Source organism: Tetrahymena thermophila, assembly GCF_000189635.1.
Source record: "Tetrahymena thermophila SB210 genomic scaffold scf_8254814, whole genome shotgun sequence".
In the NCBI taxonomy this organism is placed as follows: Eukaryota; Ciliophora; class Oligohymenophorea; order Hymenostomatida; family Tetrahymenidae; genus Tetrahymena; species Tetrahymena thermophila.
This window is the reverse complement of record NW_002476570.1, coordinates 183,894-208,456: the sequence shown is the minus strand read 5'-3', so window position 1 is coordinate 208,456 and position 24,563 is coordinate 183,894. Positions and strand designations below refer to the sequence as shown.

The following is a 24,563-nucleotide window of genomic DNA, read 5'->3' as shown; positions in this document are numbered from 1 at the left end:
AAAATTAAAAGCAGCTATGATTAGAAAATTTATATAAATTAATAATCAACTTAGCTCAAATAACTTAATTGAATTAATTTTTCATTCCTTAAAATGATAGAAATACTTTTTTTAAGATTACTAAAAAAAATTTATATATTTATTATCAATATTTTAACCTCATGTTATTCAGTTTCTCAAATATTATTTGTATTTAAGCAAAAATCAAACGTAAAATATGTTAAAGAATTTTTTTATTCCAATGACTCCGCTTTGTCAATATCTATTAAATAATATGTAATTGTATTTATCAAACAAAATATCTAATAACTTTAGTTATTTTTAATTGGCTAAAATTTAATTTAATTAATTACTCTGTTAATATTTAATTTCTAACTTTTTCCTTTTAAAATATGTGTATTATGCTAACTACATAGCTAACTTTGGTACTATTAAATAATAATTGACGAATCATACATAATTAAGGCGATACTTTTTAATTACTTTTTATGTGTCTTGAGCATCAGAATTTAGTATAAAAAAACAAAAAATATGTAACAAGAAATGCTTCAAAAACATACTTATCATTAAATAAAAATAATAAAAATTTACTTGCTTTAATATTTTCTTCATATTTATATTTTTTTGATTAAGGTAAGCTTGAATGTGTTTTAGACTAAAAAAATAGGTATGTAGTGAAATTTGTGTGGGTAAAAATCAAACAATTTTAATTAATAAAAAATATGAATTAAATTTCTTTACTCTTTGTCAAGCAAACATTTTTTGACTTCAATTATTACATACAAACTACTCTAAATAATTCTCGAGAAAATATTAACTAACTCTCCTTCAGAAAAATTTGCAGTTTGAATGGATTTAATTATTGTATGGTTATAAACAACTCTACCTTTTCAATTTATTTTAGAGTTATCTTATTAAATTTTTAATATAATTTTTCACTTAACAATATTCTAATACTTATAATATTATTTTGTTTAAAATAATCAACAAAAATATTTTTTGGTATTAAAAAATAATGTATAAATACTTTTCTTGAGTAAATTTACTTTTTAATAGTTGTATAAGTTTTATTGATTATATTAAAATGTATTTATTTTGCAGGAAAAATCATTTTCTATATAAAGAGAATACTTTAGTATTAATAATTTGCAAGCACTGATAAACAGCTAATGAAGAATAAATATAGAAATAAATAACTTTTAGTTCTAAGTTAGCTTTGAAATTCCATCTTTATATTAATTTAATATTATCTACATCTTTACAAATAAAAATCTAAAAATTCAATATTTATGGAACATAAGTACTCAAATTGGAGATTTTTACCTTATTATAATGAAGAATAAATATATTTTTGATTGAATTAGTTTTAAATATGCTCATATTATAGTGAATATTTTGAAAAATAATCAAATTACATCTCAGAGTTTGTGAATAATACAAATGTTTATATAATAATGATCTTTAAAGAAAATAGTACTGATAAATAAAATAGGAATCAAACAAAAATAATATTTTAATAATAGATGGATAAGTTTTGTTTATTCAATCAAATTTTAGAAATAAATTCATATTTTAGTTTAAAATTATTTTTAAATAGTTAAAACAAAATAGTTCTACTTTATAAAGTAAATATGTTTATATACAAAAAAAGTTAAATATTGTTATGAAATATTATAAATATATAATGACAAAATTTGATATTTAAAAGTTTAAAAATGTTTTTTTTATTTTTTAGAATTAAAAATAAAATTTGAAAAACAAAAACCCAAACATGAAAATAATACAGACTACTTTGTTGAAAGTTTATGGTAACAATATTAAATAAATTAATTTTTAGTAAATATATTTAAAATAAAACAAATAAGGATTGATTTTAGTTAAAATATAATTAATTTTAAATTAACTAATTTTATTATATTAAAAATATATTTTTTTTCAGTTTACTTAAAATTGTTAAAATCAAAAAAATATTGAACTTATTTTTGAAACCTTTTGTAAAAAGCCGAGTGGCGCAATGGTAGCGCAGCAGACTTCTAATCTGAAGGTTGTGGGTTCGAGTCCCACCTTGGTTGCCATTTTTTATTTTTTTTAATTAAAAATTAATTTAATAAAGAATGTAATTTAACCAGTTTTTTTGTAAAGACATAAAATTTTACAAAGAAAATTTCAATTTTATTTAATATTTTATTTAAAATATTTTAAAACAAAAGGATTCTATGCTAACGACTCTAAATCTAAAACTCTCAAAAACTATTTCATCTTATTCATTTTCTAATTATTCTGGTTGAAATAATAAACTTATTCCAATAGAATGAATATCGTTACAGCTCCAATTTGAAAGTAAAAAAGCCAGATTAAAACCTTTTCTAAAAATTCAAAATCTTGGCTATGAATAGATATGATAAATTGCTCAATTGATTCCAAAGAAATGATCAGAAACTCAGTAAATCTTTGAAAAGGGTAAATTTCAAAATGATCAAGGAATTATTATTTCAACTATAAAAATGTTTTACTATCTTAAACCACTATTAAATGATAAAATTCCTAAATTTAATCTATTAAGCTTTTATAGGAGACTAAAAAACCTTAAGTAAGTATTTAATTTTAAACTTAAGTACACTCTTCCATTTGTATAGTACTTGTGATATTTAAATACTATGGTTTACTCATCAAAGTCTAACAAATGTTGCCTTAAAGTATATTTAATAAAAACTATTGATAATTATTAGATGAAGCACTTTTATTAATAAAAAATATTAGTTAGATATTTTTTGTGAATTTAATTTACAAATTAGTATCTGTGACATTTTTTTATAATTATTAAAGATTTGCATCAACAGAATGAATATCATTTTAAATTAGTTAAAGTCTAGATATAATTAGTTGATCAACTCCAAAGTAATCTTCTTCTTAAGGACAAACTTTTTCTGCTAAACCAAAAACAAAATTTCCTAAAGTATCCACCATTTATGATCTAATTTTTCCTACTTCAGCTAATTTAAAAAAAGTGATTTAAATATACTATTTTTGTATTAATTTAATATCAAGTTTTAAAATAAATTTACTTAAATTTGTGATATCTATGATTGTCTGATTTATAAAGCTCACAGTATAGTAATAGCTCAAACATGGAAAAATAATTATTATTAAGTAAATAAAAAAAATTTTTTTGGCAAATTAAAAACTGAATTTTTTTATTGGGATAATTTCACTTACATTTGTTTTTTTTATATCATTTTAGTTTTAATTTGAATATTAGGATTTATTTTCAGAATTATCTAAAAAATCTTTATTTATTGTTTTATTAATTTCTGTAGAAACTCTACGAGTTAAACTAAAAAAGTGATTATAGGATTTTTATATCAATTAATTAGTTGTTTAAGTACTAAAAGTACTGAATAGAGAAAGCAACTTTTCTTATTCTTTTTGATAATAGTAAAAAATAGGAATTTAAATTAATATCATAATAGTGTTAATAGCAATTTGACAAATAAGCAACCATTACAGATTTCTCTTGATATTTAAAATAATATCAACTTGTGATTATATAAATTCATTCTCTAAAGACTCAATACAACTTACAATTTAAATATAGTTCTTATAAAAAAAATAATTCTAATAGCTGAAATCTAATTGATTTAAATACCTAAATGCCAAATTATTTATGTAAATTAAACTTATTTAAAAAGTTTAATTTTTTGAAATAAGCTAATTTTAATTTTATGATTCAGTCTAGAAATATTCTTATGGATACATAACCTAAGCATTTATAGAGCTAAACCTTTCAACTAACTCTTAATCTTAAAGCTAGTTTTCTGCATCACTAATAATTTATCTGAAATTCAGAAGGCTTTGTTGCTAATATTTAAAAAAATCGTTTTTTAAGTTTTTATATTCATTCAAGTCTAGTTTCTAGAAATATCCTGTTTCTACAAGCTTGTTTAAATTTACCATCTACAAAATATGACTTATTTCCTACTGTGATCTGTATGGAATATTCAAATATTGAAAGTTAATTTAATTTTACTTAAGACTACTATCTGTTTATAATTTTTATATTAAAGCTACAATAATCATAGTGATGTATGAAATAATAAGCAACAAGTAAGAAATATTATTTTTTTTTACAGTAAATTTGCTCTTCATTGCATCTCTTATGAATTTTATTTCCCTTCTTTAATTTAGCATTACATTTTCATTGGTTTTCTAGTTATTTTCATCATCTTGATCAATGAACATATTTTCTTGTATATAATCTTCTTTTATGAAACCTGTCAAAAAAGAGCGCTTACTTGATTTTGCTTGTTTTTAATAAAATTAATCTTAAGTTTATTTAACTTTGCTTAAAATAGTTTAGAATTTTTTTTTTATAAAATTTTTTAGCTTATGATCTTAAACTATTTATACAAACTTATCAACTTTTGATCTAGGTGAAGACAAAAGCCTTGATTAATCAAATTATGAGTTTGTTTCCAAGTCATAATTCATTTATTTTGGTGAGGAAGAGTTTTATCTATCAGTTAATCCTAAAAACAAAGTTGAGTTATTTTATTTTTAACTTAAGCTCGATTTAGGTGTAAATATTTCTTCTATGATTTAGCTTTACTAAACGCCAGTAGTAATGTTTATTTCTTCTTATTTATCATTATTTTTGCTGATCTCACTTAAGGAAGATGTCTTATTTTTTCTAAAATTCAATATTTACTCTTGTGAAGCTTCAAACTTTAAACTTAAAAATGATTTTTTATATTCTTATTATTTGTTTTTACTTTATTAACAACTATCAACATTATTTACTTTGATTTAATATGATTAATTAACATCACTATTTTTCTATTGAATTGTAGCTTTAGGAAGATTTTTTTCTGATTTACTATCAGAAGAAGAAGGAGATGATACCGATGATGATGATGATGAATTACTACCACTATCTTTGCTTTTTTACATTTTTCTGGATGATTTTGAATCGTTGTTAATACTTTAGTTTAATTCTTAATGGAATTATAATTATTCTTCTGAATTTAATTATTAAGAAACTTCTTTTAACTGAATTTTTACATTTTAAATCAATTCATTTTTTGAATACTTCAAATTCGAATAGAGTTCAGTATCTAAATGGTACATTATCAATAATGGATTAACAAAAGGATCAAGTATTTAGATTTAAGAGATTTCTATATAATACAAATTATTAATATGTTTGTATTAAGATTTTTTTACGACTATCTCCATTAGAAAAAATTCTATATTGTTTAAAAGTTCCTTTTTTTATAGGTTAGAGTGATAAAAATACCTATCAATTAATTCTAAAAATATAAATTAAATAGGTTTATTTAAAAAAGCGTTATATTCTATGCTTCCTTCCTCATCAGATGATCCTGTTTGCAAATTTTCCTCTGCTGAGCTTAAAGAAAATGAAGAAAGAGATTATGAAAATAATTTCCCAGTTGGATTTATAGCCTCTTGTATAAATGGAAAATACTAGCTCAAATTGATATTTTCTAGTTATTTAAAATGTTTGAAAATTATTTTATGCAGATTTTGAGTAATTGAAATAATTCTCATTGATGTGGAATTAAATAAAATGTAATCTTTGTGCTTTTGGATCATTCTTATTTGAGCTGTAATTCCAAAATCTTAAATAGAGTCTATACTATTAATTTTGAGAATTAAACTGCAAGGAAAGATATAGTTAAAACTGTCTTTAGCAAAGGCAATATTCTGAATTTAGTAATTAAATTTGATATTTCTTTCCATAAAATCTTTTATATAAATACTATGGTATGGTTTAAATACCTCAGGCATTAAGTATTCAATTGGCTTTTGAATTACTTATTTACATTTGATACCAAACAAGTTATAAAAATTAGTTGAGGCTTTTTTTATTACATGTTTTCCTTCGTTATTAAGTAGAGAAGTAAAAATAACACAAGAATCCTAATTGTTTGAGCTATCAATAGATTAAATTAATTCAGCTGTTGTCGATTCATTTTCTTATTTTTATTATTTAAAAATTTGTTTTTTGAGAACTGAAATTTCTTTGTGATCAAAAGCTAGACAGTGATTAAAATGATTCAAAATCACTTTGAATTCTTTATTGTTCATGTTAAGTTTAGACAAAAGAATTATTGTTTCCTCTAGCTTTTATTTCATAGAGAGAAAGTCTTTTATCTAATATGAGAGACTGTCTAAATCAATAATTTTTGCTTACATTCTAAAAAGAATATCGTTTTTCTTTGTAATTGTCTTAGAAAAAAGCTAGATATTTTCGTTTATTGTTTCATCATATAAAATAAAGTTAAAGTATTTCATGCTAAAAATATTATCTTAGTTTGAGTTCTGCTATTTATACTACTGTAGATAATCTTAGAACCTAATAAATAGGGTCTAAAGAATTTATCTTCTTTTAAGATTAATATTTTTTTTGTTTTAGATTGTTTGATAGTATTAAAGAAGAAACAATTTAAAATTCTTTTAAATTTCTAAAATATAAATTAAATATAAAATTTAGCAATCACTTTATTTTTGCTTTATTTTTTCTGTTTCTAGAATATCTCTGAATCGATTTCCAATCATCTAAACAATTTAATCTATTTCTTTATTTGCAAGTAATTGTCTTGGGTGATTTTGATTCTCATCAAAATTTTGTTTGCTTGATTTATTTAAACTTTTTAGCTTTTAATGGAAAAGAAGAAGTTACTATTCTATTTGAATTTTATTATTTTTTAAGCTTTCATTTTCTTTTTCATGCTCAGAATTATTAATTGCAACCCAGCATAACAAATTAATGCTCAAATAGTCATTGCAATCTCCAGTTTAGAAAAAATCTAATCTAATAATATTATCAAGTTATTTAATAGAAAGCTCGTTTCTATTAGATATATTTGAAATCAAATCAACTTGAATCTTATTTTAAATTTTATCTGCAAACTTCCAAGAAAAACTAGCAACTAAAAGTAAAATGAGAAAAGTAGAATCATAGAAAATTGGTCTTTCAACGTAAATCTCAATTCCTATGTAAAAAGCTGTCATAAAAGAAAAAAATTAGAGAAAGATGTTTAATTTTTAAGCTTGCGGATTGATTAAATGATTAGAAGATAGTTATACGTATATTTCTATTCCAAAATAAAATATCAAAATTATAATTGATTAATTTGGGAAGCAACCAATAAAGACAATAGTTGTAAATTCTATTAAAACGTTAAAGACAACTATCAAGCTGTATTTCTTTTGAAGAAATTCTTATGTCTGAATGTTGTAATTAAAGTCAAATTCTACACTGAATAAACCTAAATTAATTAACAAAAAATTGTTTTTAATATAATTTTTTTTATTTATTTTTTGATTTGCTTCATCTTACAGCTATTAAAGTAACAAGAACAAATTAATCAAATTAGAAAATTACAAATTATTAAGCAGAAAACGATGTTTATGTAATTTATAAATTGAGGCTAGCTAACTACAGAAACAAATGTTGAAGGTATGAAGAACAGGTATTGATAGACCAAATGAATGCAAGATAGTATGTCTTTAATAAAAATAATTCTTTAAGATTTTTGTTTCTTCAGCTGCTCATAGTTTGATTTACATTATTCAGTGAATGAAGCTATTTTTAGCTCATTCAAATTAACTTTCATAAATAACCCAATTTGAATAATAAAACTGATAACCATCAGGGAATTAACTATAAAAAGCAAGAAAAGAATTTATTCAGCTTGTGTTTTTCCATCTACCAAGTCAATTATAAAACTCCACCCAAAGAGGAATGAAAAATTATTGTCTTTTTTAACTAGTTTAGATAAATTACTTCTACTTAAAAATAGAAGTAGAAATTACATGTTTTTACTCACCAGCAATATATAACTTAAAAGTTTACTGCGCTAGAACCCATTTACTATATAATATGCTTTTTACTCATAGAACTATTCTATGCATTCATTTAGTTTTTTCTTAAGTTGTTCTTCTTATTTTCCATATTCTTAAACTTTATTTTTGCTCATATTTATTCAAATAAAAGAATTAATATTTATTATTCAACTATATTTATTATGAAAAAGGTTTATTATTAATAAGTTATTTTTTAATTCTTAACTTCAAAAGTAAATAAATAACTGTGTTTAACTTCGACAAAATTAAATAGTAAATTTAGAAATATCTATATTTAGAAATTAAGCAATAATATTTTAAAAAAGTAGGAGATTTAGCACAAACTATAAAATTTGAATATTTAATATGCTTTATATAAAGGAGGTATTTATTTACAATATATAGAAAATTCTATTTTACAATTTTTAATTATGAATAATTAAAAATCACTTGATTACATTTTTTTTAAAATAATTGATTATAAATGGGTTAGATAGAAGTGATTTAATGTCTATTACTTTTAATTACATTTTTGTTTTATTTATTTTAGTATTTATTGATTCATAAAAAATAATCTACTCAATAAGAAAGAAAACTATGATCACTATTAATTAGTAAACTAGTCCTACTGTTTCAAATATTAAGAAGAAATTATAATAATCTTCATGAGACGAAATGATAAATTCTCTAAGATAGTCCAATGATTATATTAAAAAAACTGAAAATTAATGAAATCCATATAAATCAAATGTTTTAAATATGTGACTTCTTTCATTTTGATAGTTTGTCGTGTTATTAGGAATTTAGAAAAAGTTATAAAAATCTTTCAATTAATCATTCAGCTTTTTGAAAGATAAAATAATTCCTTGAGTTAAAACTTTGTTATAACAGCTTTAGCATTCTTCTACAAGCTAAGTTTAATTAAATTAATGCTTCTTATCTAAAATTAAACAAATATCGTCTTAGAAGATAGGGAAAAAAGTCGAATCATAATCACCTTTTTTGTAGCTATTTTTTAAATTAGAAATTTAGTATAAAAAATAAATAAAAATATTTACTTATAAGAATCTCTTTATGAGTTTATTAAATTTTGAATTTCTTTATCCATATTGTCATTATTTATGATAATTTAATTTAGTCTACTCATGTACCAATCGATTTTGAATGGTTTCAGATTGGGATACAATTTCAGAATCAATGAATAGTAGTTCATTCCTAGAGAATCCAAAATTTGTGCTTTTAGTTGCTATATCTAAACTTTAATATAAAATATAAATTTAAATTATAATATTTTTTAATAAAATAAATTTACCAATGTCATTTGCATCGTTTATAGATTAATTAATATAATATGTTGGAATTATTTTATTCAGAATTGGGAAAATGATCATCAATATGTAGATGCAAAATATTTTTTTTAAGAAAGAGCTGTCTAGTCTTGTAAGCTATTTACATTCACTTATGTTCTGTTTTTTTATTTATTAATCATTGTTTTACTAGGCCTTTTTTTCTTTTTAGACATGTTTATTTTATTCATTTTGCTCATTCACAATGTTATTATTAAAATTTTTAGTGAAAACTGTTGATAAGCCCATAGAAGTAGAGCGAGATTGATGATAAATAGAATTAAGGCGAGATAATATTTTTGATGTAATTTCTGTACTGAATGTTGCAAATAAATACAAAATATTTTATCTTTCTTTTTAAATAAAATAGTAAATCGGTATTTGTATTCCTATACAAAAAGTTGTAAGTATTAAAGTAATTACGAGCATATTATCTAAGTTATTTTTAATATTTTCTAAATTTTTATTTGACTATTAAATAGCTCTCTATTAAACTTCCTTAAAAGCGTCTTAAAAAACTATTTCATTTACCATCATAAAATATTCTGGTTTTCCACCTCCAACATCAGCCATATATCTTAAAATTTATAAATTTATCAAAAGAATTCCATAATGCAACTCAGTATTATACTAGACACTGTAAAACTTACCATCTGGCTATGTACCCGTGTATTTAAACGAAGGCCAGGAATAAACTACACTTTGATCTTTTAAGAAATCAAAAATAGGTCTATTAGAGTTAATTCCTTCCATCTATGTCATAGTTTAGTGTAAATCAGAAACAGCTTCATTCATAAAGGAACTTATATAAGAATTTATTTGGCTTTTTATCTGCTTAGTTACTAAAACAAAATCATTTTACTTATTTATTTAATTTAAGCTTACGTTTTTTTACACTGAAGCAATTTAGCTTTAAATAGTTGATGGCCAATTAACCAATTTAAAATCTAAATTAAAATCGTTTATTGAACTTAATAGCTGAGTAAATTATACTACAGTCAATATAAGTAAAATTAGAAAGCAAAGTATTCCAATCAATTAGAAAACTTTAATGGAATTTAGCTCAATTTTCTGATTCATAATGTCTTTAATATATCTAATAGTTGAGCGGGATTAGCGAATTTTTTCTTCTTTTTATACATCCTGCTCAATTTAAGCTAACCTTTACTGCTAAATGTCATTCTTTTCTTCTTCATCGATGCTATTTATAGTAACCATCTCTTCTGCCGCATTTATGGAAAGTGAATTATTCAATCCTAATGTATTGATTATACTAAAATCTATCTAGCTCTATTTATCATTTATTTTTATAATTGGATCGTTTTTTTTGCTGGTTGGGATATTATTCTTATTAATATTAGGCTATTTTGTGCTCTTAAATAATTTAATTTATTGGGTATTTTTAACTTATTCCTAGGGTGATGAAATTATATTTTAATTTTCTGTAATCAGTTTTTAATGATCAGTTTAGATACTTTAATTTACATTCACAACCGTCCTTGATGTGTTTTAAGTCTATTAAGCTAATTTATTTTTATCATTCATGGAACTAAAAATCTAAAGAGCAGAATGCACTCCTCTTAATTTTTTTGATAGTTAAACTAGTTTACACTCTCTGCCTGTTGACTGGCTCTCTAAATTATGTTCAGTAGAGAAGAACTTAATTTCATTTTTACTGTATATTGAATCTTGTTTTTGGTTATCCAGAGATTCATATTTACTTTTTGCATGTCTTCTCAAAGTGGGAGAATTAATCTCAAAAATTTCTTAAGAACTTTTTTAGTGTTCTTTCAATATTAATGAGCTCATAACTAATCTTGGGGATGACTATTCAATAGAAAAAGGATTATCTTAAACGTCTTCTGATAATTATTCTATTAGTTTTAGTTAGTTCAAGATTTTTTTAAAAATAGGAGAGGTTCTTTTTGATTCATACAAAAAGGAGTCTAGTTACTGGAGTATTATTTTATAATTTTTTTCTGGCTCCAATTCTTAAAGCTAAGATATCTCAATATAGTAGACATTGTCAATATATTTGTATTAAGCTTTTTTAATTTCTATATCTATCAAGTAAAACTAAACATTTTCCAAAACTGAGTTTTGATGACATTTGACCAACTCAGTAAAAGAGTTGTCTTCGATAAAAACGAATGAAAATTATTATTGCATAAAGTTAATTTAGTTATTATTATTTAATGAAAGTTCATCAAAATTATTCATAGAAATGACTGCTTCTGAATTTATCTAGTTTTCACTTTGTTACTTTAGATTTTTATAATTAATAAATGGAAAATAAGTATCAATAAAAATTGTGTGGAATTTTTTGTAAGATTAAAAGATATATTTATGAATGTTTTTTGTTATAGATATTATCCTTAAATTTTATTCATTAAACAGGATATAATCTTTACTCAAGTTTATCATTTTTACTAACGTAGTCATACCAAAATCATTGAATAAATCTACTCTGTTCACTTTTACATTTACAGTACAAGGAAAGATGTACCCATCATTTTTAATTCCAAATACAACGTTTTACACTCTATTATTGAAAACATTTTTGTTTTCCATGAATTCTTTTACATATTTTGGATGGGCAATTTTAAACATACTTGGCATCAAAATCTCAATTGGTTTATTTATTGCAAGCTCATTTCTCATTTTAAAGATTTTACAAAAATTAATTGAAGTTTTTTTAATAGTTTAAACAGCTGAATTTAAAAGAGAAGTAAAGATTATACATGAATTTTTATTTTACAGCTCTGAAATGTCAGTTACGCTGCTCTTATACTAGCACTGATAATAATTAAAATCTTTATTGTGATTGTCTTCATTCTCTTTTTTTCTGTTATTTTTATGCAGGTAGCGATCAAATTGCACGTCGAATCTAGAGAAAGATAAAAAATTTCTGTAGTAAGTATTTAGGAGAGTAAATTCATGATTTTGGCCATTTAATTTATGAAGAAAGTCTATATTCTATTTGAGCTTTTCTATTTAGCTTTACAACTCCTCTATCTTTTAAGACAAAATATTTAGATCTATTATTCTCATTTACATCATCTGAAGGATACTTGTTTTTTTATTTATGCATTAATTTAGCAAAGAGAAAGATTCTTTGATGCTTTCATCATACATGATTACATTTAAGTAATTTACACTAAATATACTCTCTTAAAACTTTTCTTACCTTTGAATAGAATTTAAATTTCTTTCAAAACTGTGAAGTAAACTGTACATCATTTATTCTCTTTTTATAGATGTTTAATTAGATATTGATGTTTCATAGCAGTATTGTTTCCAAAAAAGTTTAAAATTTTATTGAATTTCAAGTAAATAGATTAAATATGATAGATCGACTAAATTTTCATGAGAAGCTTTGCTTTCATCAGCTTGTCTTCTGAAACAGTCTCCAATAAGCGAAATCAGTTAATTCATCTCAGATTCTGAAATTAATTAATTAGAATTTGTATCAGTACTGTCGGTATGTTTTTGAGAGATATTGTAATGTTCATCTTCATTGTATAATTTTTGAGTTTTGGAATTTAGATTATTTGGATTTTTTTATTTGGGCAAATTAACCTCAGTTTTCATAAGAAAATTTAATTTTTCTTATGACTGTAACTTTGATATCCCATTAAGTATTTTTATTCCCTCAGAATCTGTATATTTTCTATTTTAGAAAAATGTAAGTCTCATAATTTTAGCAAGCTAGCTGGTTTTGGCCTACTCGATTTAAGATAGTGAATTTACAATGTTTTTGATTTCTATTCTTTCTAAAATTTTAGATGCCTAATACGCAATTGGTACAAGTAGAAGTAGTATTAAACTCAAGATATTATTGATAGTGCTAAACTCTATGTAAGCAAAACTTATCAGCGACATTAGCGCCATTAAAAAGTAAATACAAATAAATATAACCAATCTTGAAATATTCTCATCGAAGTAAATATTTTGCCATACTTAGATGGTGAACTAGTAGCAAAATAGCAAGCATAGAATTATCAATGTAATATTTGGCTTAAAATTTGTTATTCCGAATGCGAAAAAATACATTAAAACCTCAACTAAATTATATAAGTTATATTTCCTTTTCAAAAAGTCTCTATCTTGAATAGAATATTCATAGTCAATGTCTGATACTAAGATTCCTGATGTAGTATAATTCAAAAAAAAATTTACTTTTAAATCATTTTTGTTTTATTAATAATAATTTAGTCAAGTAAAAGAAAAACTTATGCAAAGAGATATAAAAAGAAAAACTTAAAAAATTAATTTGTTAATTTTACGATTTTGTAGCAATATTTTAGTAATTGCTAAAAATATTCAAACCAATAAACTAAAAAATTACCTATCAGAATTGTGAGGAATAAATTTATAAATTATTAGCATTTCCCTATGTTGAGCAATGAAAAGTACAGTGAAGGTATAAAAAAAATATAATTATATATCATAAAAATAAAGGAAAACGTATCAGAAACTATGTTTTTGATGCTAAATAATTTTTAACTGTAATTCCTTGTTTATCTTATAGCTTATTAAGAATATTTTAGCCTGCTGTCTTTTTATTTAGTGTGTTAAGTTATGTAAATAGATTGCAGTACTATCAAGTAAATAGCTAATACACTATTCAGGCTTAGTAAAGAAATCACAATAAATTAATTTACATCTTTTCCAGAAATCAAATTATTCAAATAATCCATTTTTGAAATAAAAGAAAAGTGGGTTTCTTTATTTGATATCTCCTAAAGATGAGGGTCATTAAATATAATCAATGCTTATTCAATATATTTTATCCAAATTAGCATCAAACTTAAGGAATAACTTCTCTTAAAGCGCTTAACAATAAAATAGAGCTTTCTAACATAAAAATCTCTAATGCTTTTAAAGAACTTATTGTCAAATTTATGTTTTTTCAAAATATTCATTTAGTTTAGGTTTTTAACTTTTCTATTTCTCTAAAAATTAATAAATAAATAAATAATTAATTAATTAATTAAATAATTATTCAAATCTGAACACAACTAAAAACTTAATTTAAATTCATAGCAAATGCCAAAATAATCTTAAGTTATAAATAACATTTCTGTATATTGGCATTCCTATTTTTAAGATTGATTTATGTTTACTACTGTCAAATTACACAACATCTTAAAATTCATATTTTTCTAACTCTTTTAATTGAAAGTTTACTCTATAAATCTAAATTATAATATTCAATAGATAGACTTTTCTAAATCTAATTTTTTACTGTTTCTAAATAATATATTTTTATATTTTACAAAAAATAATAATAATTCTTAAGTGCATTTAATTTATGATATTTTTTCAATAATATATTTAAGAATAGTTCAAATTACCTTTAATTAAATGCAAGGTAAATGTATTTGGGTTAGGACACTTCATAGCATTTATTAGTTGGATTAAATTGGTACTTAGTACTTATAAATGAAAATAGTACTATATAGTAAAACTGAGTACTAGAAGAGTGTTCAAGCTTACTAAAGAAGCATTAGCTTTTAATTTGGTCTTTTTATTTAATAAAATATAATGGCATAATTTTTAAAAAGTAAAAGTTATTGAAAAATAATTTTTAAATGTTTAGTTTATGATAAAAAGAAATTTGACAATTAGTTTGGTGAATTGATCATTAATCAATCAATCAATTTATATTTTTAATTATTAAAATAGATAATTATTAGAGGTATTGTAGAAGCATCTTAGAAAAATTAAGTTGCAAACATACAAACAAAAAAACAAGTAAAATATATACAGTAAATATATAAAGTAAAAAATGTTGACTTAAAAATGTAATATAAAGTAATAATGATGATAGAATCATTTTAAAATGTTTTAAATATCTTCACAATATTGTTTAATATTTAAATAAAATCAAAGATTAATTTTTATTTCATTAAAGCGTTGCTGAATTTCGATTAACGAGCTATTTATTTGATATTACATTATGAAGCAACGTTTCTCAACAAAAGATAGAACCTACTTAAAAACTAGTAATTTTTCGATATGATTCTAAGGAACTCTTTCTTGCAAGAGATTCTAATGAAATTATTCGATGCAATTATTCAAATTAAATGATGATTATGAAATCGGCGTTTAAATACTGAGTCTTTAAAATTTTTAAACTTGCTAATTAATTTTTATTTTTAATTATCTGTATACTTTTTTTTGTTTGCTGCTGATTTGATTGGTGTTGTTATTCAAAGACATTTTATTTATTAGATCCAGAATAAAAGATATATTCTTCTCAATGCATTTCATTTGTATCATATTTATATTGATATTTTGACTTTGCGAAAGCATAGCATTATAAATATTCCCATAAAATAGGTGATTTAGTGCTGCAACCATTCAGATTTGCCTAATTTAATTATTTCCTTTATTTAACAAGTTTCTTTAAATGTGTAGATTTTTCTTTTTTTAATTAAATATTAATTTATGATCAGAAACATTCATTCCACTTAATTGATAATTCTAAAATTTTAGCATGAACGGCTAAAAAATAAAATTTTTGATCAAGAAAATGATTAAAATTTCATCTAATTTTAAAAAATAAATATTAAAAATTTCAAATTTTTAGAAAGCCAATTATTTTTAAGTTTTTTTGGGGCCTTAAACAACAAAGGCAAATATTCGAAGTTAAAATATTTGTGAAATTATAGCAGATGTTCAATTATCTTTTAGTTATTGCAAGTTTATAATCATAAATCAAGATAAATCTTGCTCAAAGTATAGGGAAGTACTTCAATAATTTTCTAAATTTCTATTCGTTGATTTATTTTACTTATTGTATTTAATTATCAGCCTTTAAAATAAAATATAAAATATATATTATCAACAATAGTAGAAAGGCTAAGGGAAAAGACCTGAAATATTTAAAAATATTTTCATTTTAAAACATCCCTTATATTATTCTTGTGGAAATATGTTTTTTAATCAAAAATTTAAAATGGAAATTCAAAAGTGAAAAAAATAAATATGAAACATGTAATTTTTTTTAAGTTGTTTTTATTACAAATAAAATTATTTATTTTCAGTCTATCTGAGGATAAAGATTTAGATATTTATGTTTCTATATCCAAATATATAATATGATTCAGTTATTTTAAGGTTTTTTTAAAATTAGGTAATAAAAATGGTTAAAAAACAAATGATTAAGTATTAATTAATTTTAAACAATATGTAATAAAAGCTAACTAAAAATAATTTAGTAAATAATCATGTAAAGCCGAGTGGCGCAATGGTAGCGCAGCAGACTTCTAATCTGAAGGTTGTGGGTTCGAGTCCCACCTTGGTTGCCATTTTTATTTTTTTAACTTAAATAAAAAAAAGAAATGTAATGAATGTACTGTAATAAATATTAGAGGAAATTAATAAAAATTAATTGTAAAGTAACTTTGTATAGTAATTATTAGGTTTTTCATTCATATAAATTTAAACCTTGCTAATTTTAAAATTAATATAGTTAGTTAGTTTGCAGTTTAAAATTTTAATATAAATATTTAAAATAAATGACTGTCACTAGATTTTATTCAGGTTTTCTAAATTTAACTATTTACATTCTAACTCAAGCTTGTATTAATAAATAAATTATTTTTATTCTTAAATCAAGTTAAATTTAAATTTACTATTTTTTAAAATTTGTTGATAAAAAAAAATAAATGGAAATATTTTAAATATTTAACTGTGTATTCATCGCTTTAAATAATGGTATTAGTTTAATTTTTATATTTGAATTGATTTAATATTTTGAATTAACACATTTATTGTAAAAAATATCTCTCAACCTTAAATATAAAATAAAATAGTTGTAATTCATACATTAAGGTGTGTGGTTTAGTTTGATTTGATTTTGAATTTAACTATTTTAGTAGATATGTATGTTATTTAATAAGAAAATTTAGTTTTTTTTGGGATTAAATAATGCAGAGAAAATATAAATATAAAGTAAATTATGTGGTTAACTATAAATAAATATAAGATTATATCAAAATAAAAAACAATAATTACAATAATAGGATAGAAATAAGTCAACTTTAAATTATTTCATAAAAACAGAGAGACGAATGATTATATAAAAAACATTAAGGTCTTTATAACAGACTATTCTAACAATTATTGAAGATAAACCAAGATATGAGATTCCTATTGCTGTATATAAAGGTATTATAATTGTATCATTTTGCCAGATAATAATTTATCTATTCAGCGACTTTTAGCTACGTTATTATGATGAATAGAAACTGAATTCAGTATTCCAGATAATTGATATGGTTTCAATAGTTAATATAGTTAATCTAAAGTAAAGCGATACTTTTTCATATGCTATATACATTATTGCTATGAGCTTTATGGTATTTTATTTCATATACGTTGGATGCTTGACTATCGTGACAAACTATCTTAAAGAAATCAATGATGAGTTTCAGAAGATTATTTCAACAATAAATGAAATCTTGAACCTTTATTTCACTCTATTTCTAAATGTTTTTTTATCATTTTACTTAGAGATAAATTGCTCATTAATTTTCTGCTCTAAAAAGAGCATGCTTTCAAATATGAGGCACTAGTTTTATGACCCTACTATTTTAACTTGCACAATTCCTACTTTTTAAGTTGTTTTAGGAATATTTGGTTTATTTTTGACTTTGCTAACAGCTCTACTTACAAATTACTATTTTAGGAACTATGAGTTTTTGGAGAAAAATATTTTGAAAAGAAAGTTTACTATCCTCTATTTTAGTTTAACTGCTTTAAGAGTTGTGATTACATTTGTTGAATTTTAGTGGTAGAATTAAAATATGTTAGTTGCAAAGCATGTTATTGCACAGATATTTGGTATTGTGAGTATTGTAGATTATTTTTTATATCTGCCTTATACAGATCAGATTATATCAAAATATTATCTAAATGTTATAGCTTTTTATCAATCAGCAGTAACATGCAGCAATTTTTATTTCTGGTTAAATGTTATTAATGGGTAGGAAATGTTTTATTTGACAGTTCTTTTGGGATTGATATTCAGAGCTGTATTAGATTAAACGCTTAATTTTAAATATGATTACATTATGCAAGGAAATTGGAAGACTGAAAGAATTATCAATAACTTGGATTTCTATCTAGAATAGATTATATAACTTGGTTAATAGTGTGCTACATAAGAAGAAGCTAAAACTAAACTTTATAAGATTTACAAACTTCATTAGATAAATTGTAATGTACCAAATTGCGTTTGCCATAAATATTAAAAATTAAATATCAAAACTCAGTAAGAATAGGAAATAGAAGATAATCTAAAAGAAGATTCAAGCAAAGATATTGAAAATAATAATGCAGAAGATTCAGGAATAAATATGTTATTGTTGTACTAATTTGTAGATGTGATTTTTAAATGGATGTTTTCTTAAAAATGTATCACTTAAAACAAAAGTTAATTTCAAAAATTATCGCTGAAATATATTTCTTTTATGGTAAAATATTAAAACAATCCAGTTCGAGCTTATTAAGAACTAAAAATACTTCAATTGAAGAGTATTTAATTTTCAATATTTTTCGAAATATTATCACAAATAATTGAAGTCAAAATATAGAATACTATTTTAAACCAGCAAGAAATTAGTGAATCAAATAGCACTTTAAGTAGTTCGAAAATTGATAATAGAAATAACTAAAAGTTAAAATAAGTTATTCTTCATAACGAATTAAGAATCGATGTTCTTTTGGAAGTTGAAAAATTATGCTTAAAATATATTAGCACTTTTCTTGAAATTATAGATGAGAAACAAGGCTTATGGAGTCTTCTGCAAAACGGGTACAAAGATATAGATGGTTTTTAAAAAGACGCTTTAAAGCTGATGAGAAAAATTAGTCTTACTAGAACGCAATTTTAAAAATAAACCTAGTAAATTAAGCAAGAAATGCCAGATATTGAAATTTGCATCTAATTTTAGAAATTAATTTAAATATTTTATCTATTTGTTATTAATGACACAGTGAAAGCGATTTAATTAGACTTGAAAATAAACGAATTAAAAAAAAGAGATACACTTTCAGAAGAAAATTAATTAAAAAATACAAATCTCTTAAAAGGTGAAATATGCTTACTAGAAATTAGTTTAGCAGAAAATATGGGAAAAATATTAAGCAAGAGAGATGATAAAACTGCATAATTCTTTGGTTATAATGACAAACAAGATTTTCTTAAAATTAATAATATTAATAGTCTAATGCCTGCTCATATAGGAAGAGTCCACAATTAAATAGTTAAAGATTATATAAAAGGCAAAAAAAATAAATTAAAAGGCAGTAAATAAATTATTTAAAGCTTTATGAAATTAAAAGATGGCTTTATCCACCCAGTCTCTATATTTTTTAGATTTAATTTTACAACAGTTTCAAACGATTTTATATTAAATGGAGTAATTCTTAAAGAGAATTCGTAAAAAGATTATATTATCTTTGATAGATCTGGAAAAGTAACTGGTATAACAAAAAATTTAGCTAAAAACATATTATTTGACTTTCCTACATTACCTCCTGGAGATGCTCTAATCAAAAGAATGAATTTTTTGTTAATTTTCCCTAAAATTGTGAAAAAGCTTATTAATTTTAGAGATTTAATACTCAATGATCTGTAGCTAAAACAATAATTTGGTAATTAGAAGTTAAACTTTGAAAAAACCAAAAACCAAAAAGATACTCATTCCAGATCTATTTTGCTGGATGACTAATCATCTTCTACTATAATATACTCAAATCTTTCAAATTACATTAGAAAATTTATGAATTTTATCAATAAAAAATCATAAAATTCATAGCATTCTTAATATGACTAGCTAGATTTATTAGATAAAAGCTGTCTTTCTATTTTAAAGCAATTTGAAGAACAAGACTTGGATGACTAGAATACAAATAGAAGTAATCTTTCGTCAGAAAGAAGATTTAACAAAACACTAAAAAGTGAAGATGAAAAATATTTTACTAAAGAATTCACTAAAAAGAGTATGAGTATGGCTAAATAAGCATAAAATAATATTCGTATGAAAATGAAGTACAACTATTAAATATAGTATCGTATCATTGACAAGGAAGATCAAAAGAAAATCAATTAAAATGTTATTTCTAGGAATTAAAATTTTAATCAAAAAGAAGGAGAAAAGATTAAGTCAAACAGATAGAAAGATGTTTATTTTGTTATTTGTTTTAAAAATATTTAAATTTCATAATTTCATCAAAAGCAAAAGGTTTAAAATAAAAATAAATTCTTATCGAATATATATGAATACTTATATTCTACTACTTCTATTATTCCTCTCTCAAATAGTATTAAAGGTATCAAGTTTTCTCCAAACCAACAATCTTTGATTATAGAATAATAAAGTGATTCACCATTAAACTAAAAGATAACCAATTTATCTACTCAAATCATTGACTGCATGTCTCCCAATTAATAAAAGTAAAATGAGACTGGCTTAAGTTTTACTTAAAATAAAATGATAAAGAAATTCTTAAAATCCATTCATCGTAAATATTATTTTAAAAAAAATTTTTTAATACAAAAAACTTGAAAGAAAATTCTGAATTTTTTAATTTAATAAAATCTAAATTTAATTCATTTTTAAAAATTAACAGAAAAGAACAATAATCAGTAACAAAAAGACTAAAAAAATGTAGGAGATACTGATGATTAATTTTAAGATGATAACTTATCTTCAAATTTGTAATCAAGCTTAAATGTTTCGTTTAATACTGATGAGAGTTATTAAGTCTAAGGCTTTTAATAAGATGAAATAAATAAATAAATCTAAAGCTTGATTAAGAATAAAACTAATTTTTCAGGAGATATAGATGATTCTTTTCCAGAATTAGATGAATTGTTTTAAAAATACTCTTTTTAAAAAAGTTAGTTAACATTAATTGATAAAAATACTTAAATTAAAAAAATATTACAAAATAGATCTTTATCCTCTAGTTTTGGTAAAGCTCTCGAGGTAGCTGTTTCAGAGGCATTAATTTAAAAATAATTAGAAAAATAGTAATATTAAGCTGAAAATAAAATAAATTATTATCATACAAACAATAATGAGATTGAAACTTATTAGCCAGTTACATTTAGATAAGGTTTTGAGTAATAAGAAATGGAATTAAGCTTTGAAAAAACTCCATAAAATATAAGATAAAAGTTAGAACCAACTTATAACATATAAATAAATAATAATTTATACAATATAAGTTATTAAAACCTTGATTAATCTAATATTCACTCTTAAATTGTAGAAAACAACTATAATGAAATAGACTTTTCTAATAGAGTTAATTTTATAGATAACCATTAATAAGACAATGCTAACACATCGCTTTTCATTTCAAAATAAAAATATAAAGATCCTAATTAGCATTAAAATGATTAGAATTTTCTAAACATATCAGCAAGACCTATTTTAGATTAGTCCTATAGAAGCATAAACTAGATACAAACAGACTAAGTTATTAATAACACTCAAATTTATTTAAATGGAGTAAAATATTTAGAAGATTATTCTAATAAAAATAATCAAGAAAATTTAATCTTACCAAACCAATCAAGTGCAGTAAAGTAAAATAAATTGATAACTACTGCTTCTTAGATAGATGTTTATAAGCAATAGATACCCAGCACAGACAATATAGAATATTAAAAAATTAGTCTTAGAAACTCTTCTGATAGATAAGATATTTAGGATAACTCTAACAATCAAGAAGTAATTTAAGAAAAAATAATTGCTAATATACTGAACAAAAAAGGGATGATTGCTAATGGTAAAAACAGTATATAAACAAGTGTTCATTCTTCAAGATCTTCTAGTAGTTATGCAGGTTTCTTTCTTAAAGGTAAAATAACATTTATTAAATTCTTTTAATAAAATTAGTAATTCTTAAGAATTAAAGAAAATTAATTGCTTTTTTGTTTATTAGTTATTTTTTTAATAAGAAATTATTTAAATAAATAATAAAATATTAATTTTTTAAATTGATTTAAAATAGATATTATCGTGAGATCAAAAGTACCTCAAGCTGCAAAGAACTATAGATTTCTACTAATTTTATTTTTATTAGTTTTTCTTGCTTTAAATATAACAAATTTAGTAGTCATATAGGGTGATATTGAAGTAATTAAAAAAAAATCTTTTAGTTTAAAGTAATTATTTTTTAAATATTTAGGTATTTTCTGAAAATGTATAAATACTGAAATATCCAAGAAAATTTTTAAGAGCTTATGGTAAAGCATTTTTCGGATACTATATTTAGATATAAATACAATTAGGATTTCTCAAAGATACCTCTGATCAGTAATATATGAGCCTTACAGATGATTACATTTTAAGAGGAGTTTAGGAATATAAATAACTATCAGATAGCTATTCAACATAATTAACAAAATTGGTTGAAGAGTAGATATAAAATTAGGAACAACAATTGTAGACATACTATTTATTTAAAAATAGAGAGTAAGCTATATTTAATATTACGAAATCTCTCATGTATCCCTAACACTTGTACTATTTACTAATTTTAATTAATGAAAAAAGTTAAATGCAAAGAACAGATTCATTTCTGTATTTAAGATAAAATTACTTTTCATTTAGTTAAAATATTATTGATTAGGTTGATTTATTAATAAATGATACAATTGATGCTTCTAATAGCTTAATTTTTAAATTCTAAGTTATTAATATAATAGCAATTATTTTAATTGTAGTTATTGCTTTGACTTCATTGCCAATTATTAGATAAATTAACTTTTACGAGGAAAAAATTGTGATGATACTCACTCGTATAAATTTTGAATAATCAGAAGTAGAAAAAACAAAGTATACAATATGCAAGTAGCTTATAAATATAGAATTAGTTGAATGGATGAGCTATAACTATTTTGATATCTTTAGTTTAAGTTGTAAAAATGGTGATAACACTAATCAAACTAACAGGCATAGTTCTAATTCAAAGAATAATGGTTTAAAAGAAAGAAAAGAAATTAAGAAACTTCCAAAATCAAAAGTCAGTAATAAGCAAATATCTTAAGAATAGTCAAACATATTTTAAAAAAGCAGCATCTTTAATCTTAAATAGGCATAAGAGTCTTAACTAACTTTAAACTAAAATGTTAAACATCAAATAAACTCTCAAAACTAAGATACTAAAAATGTTATACAATCAGAAAATATAATTAGCTCAAATGCTGTTTCTTCTAAACAAAAGTTGAAAAAATAAAATATTTCATCGAATACAAACCATCGCTCTTAAAGTAATCAAATCTTACAGGCTAGAATACAAAATTAAAAATTAGGAATTTTCAGGCGATTCTTAACGTTTTTCATTTTAGCTTTTATAATTTGTATTTACTATATTTGCATTATCATCTACTTAAATTAGAGCGATGATCAAATTAAAATTCCTGTTTAAATGAATTAGAATAGCATCAAGCTACACGCATTACAAACTAATTTTAAAATAGCTGTTTCATTACTTTCGTTTGACCAGTATATTTAAGATGAATTGTGGTCAAATTATTCAATCAAAGATCTTCAAGAGTATTAAAATTAAATGGGTAGTAGCTTCAATCAAGTTTAAGCTATAATGCAAAGTATTACATCACTTATTTATGGTAAAAATCCTTTTTCTAGTCTTACTGTTTAGTAGCTTAAAGATATATAAGAGGGAAAGGGTTGCTAGTATTTACAAGTTTACTAATGCTAACCATAAGAAGTTTTGGGTTTAACATTAATAAATGCAAACAACTAAAAATTTTTGAGCGAGTACCCAAATATATTGAATGTTTAAAAATCTGATTACAATTAGCTAATAGAGTACTTTAATGGATATGCTTATAAAAGTACAATACTATTCAGTTTTAGAGAATAAGATGAAATATACGACATATATAGTTCTTTTATTAATTAGAGTATAACATAGGTATCATTGTCAATTTAATAGTTTATATAAAATTATTTAATTATTGGTTGCATTTTTATTACCTTAGCTATAATTATAAGTGAATACATTAGTTGGAAATTATTTTTTTCAAGGATTTAAATGATGAATTTATTGCTTACTATGATACCTGAAGAAAAATTATAAGAAGAAGCAACTCTTCATATGATAAGATAGTTACATAGAATGTGAATCAAAAACTAAAAAATCAAATTAAATTAAGAAGAATAATTATTAAAGATTAAGAATGAAAAATTAAATTTATTTTAAATATATTTATAAAAATTAATATTTTATGAGTATTTTATTCTGTAATACTTTTTTTATTCTATTTATTTGTTATATAAGTTAATATTTTTTTATATT

At 22.3% G+C, this 24,563-nt stretch overlaps 4 protein-coding genes across 4 annotated transcripts; 2 read left to right on the top strand and 2 right to left on the bottom strand. All coding sequences in view use genetic code 6, as the record gives it.

The window, feature by feature from the left end:
- Positions 1-3,895: 3,895 nt before the first annotated feature.
- TTHERM_00418030 (transmembrane protein, putative) lies at positions 3,896-13,103 on the bottom strand (the record flags this gene model as incomplete). The annotated part of the gene is made up of 7 exons (XM_001007265.2): positions 3,896-3,985; positions 4,129-5,174; positions 5,221-5,243; positions 5,294-7,025; positions 8,633-8,874; positions 8,925-9,123; positions 9,179-13,103. 7 exons carry the CDS (start codon positions 13,101-13,103, stop codon positions 3,896-3,898), a joined length of 7,257 nt encoding a protein of 2,418 aa, XP_001007265.2.
- A 1,998-nt stretch (positions 13,104-15,101) lies between these two features.
- TTHERM_00418059 (hypothetical protein) lies at positions 15,102-15,578 on the bottom strand (the record flags this gene model as incomplete). The annotated part of the gene is made up of 1 exon (XM_001471050.2): positions 15,102-15,578. One exon carries the CDS (start codon positions 15,576-15,578, stop codon positions 15,102-15,104), a length of 477 nt encoding a protein of 158 aa, XP_001471100.1.
- A 314-nt stretch (positions 15,579-15,892) lies between these two features.
- Positions 15,893-16,742, top strand: TTHERM_000418058 (transmembrane protein, putative; the record flags this gene model as incomplete). The annotated part of the gene is made up of 2 exons (XM_012795408.1): positions 15,893-16,214; positions 16,354-16,742. The coding sequence occupies 2 exons, from the start codon at positions 15,893-15,895 to the stop codon at positions 16,740-16,742; spliced, it is 711 nt and encodes a 236-aa protein (XP_012650862.1).
- A 755-nt stretch (positions 16,743-17,497) lies between these two features.
- TTHERM_00418070 (transmembrane protein, putative) lies at positions 17,498-24,389 on the top strand (the record flags this gene model as incomplete). Its single annotated transcript, XM_001007268.3, has 4 exons — positions 17,498-20,750; positions 20,859-22,097; positions 22,251-22,375; positions 22,428-24,389. 4 exons carry the CDS (start codon positions 17,498-17,500, stop codon positions 24,387-24,389), a joined length of 6,579 nt encoding a protein of 2,192 aa, XP_001007268.3.
- Positions 24,390-24,563: the final 174 nt, after the last annotated feature.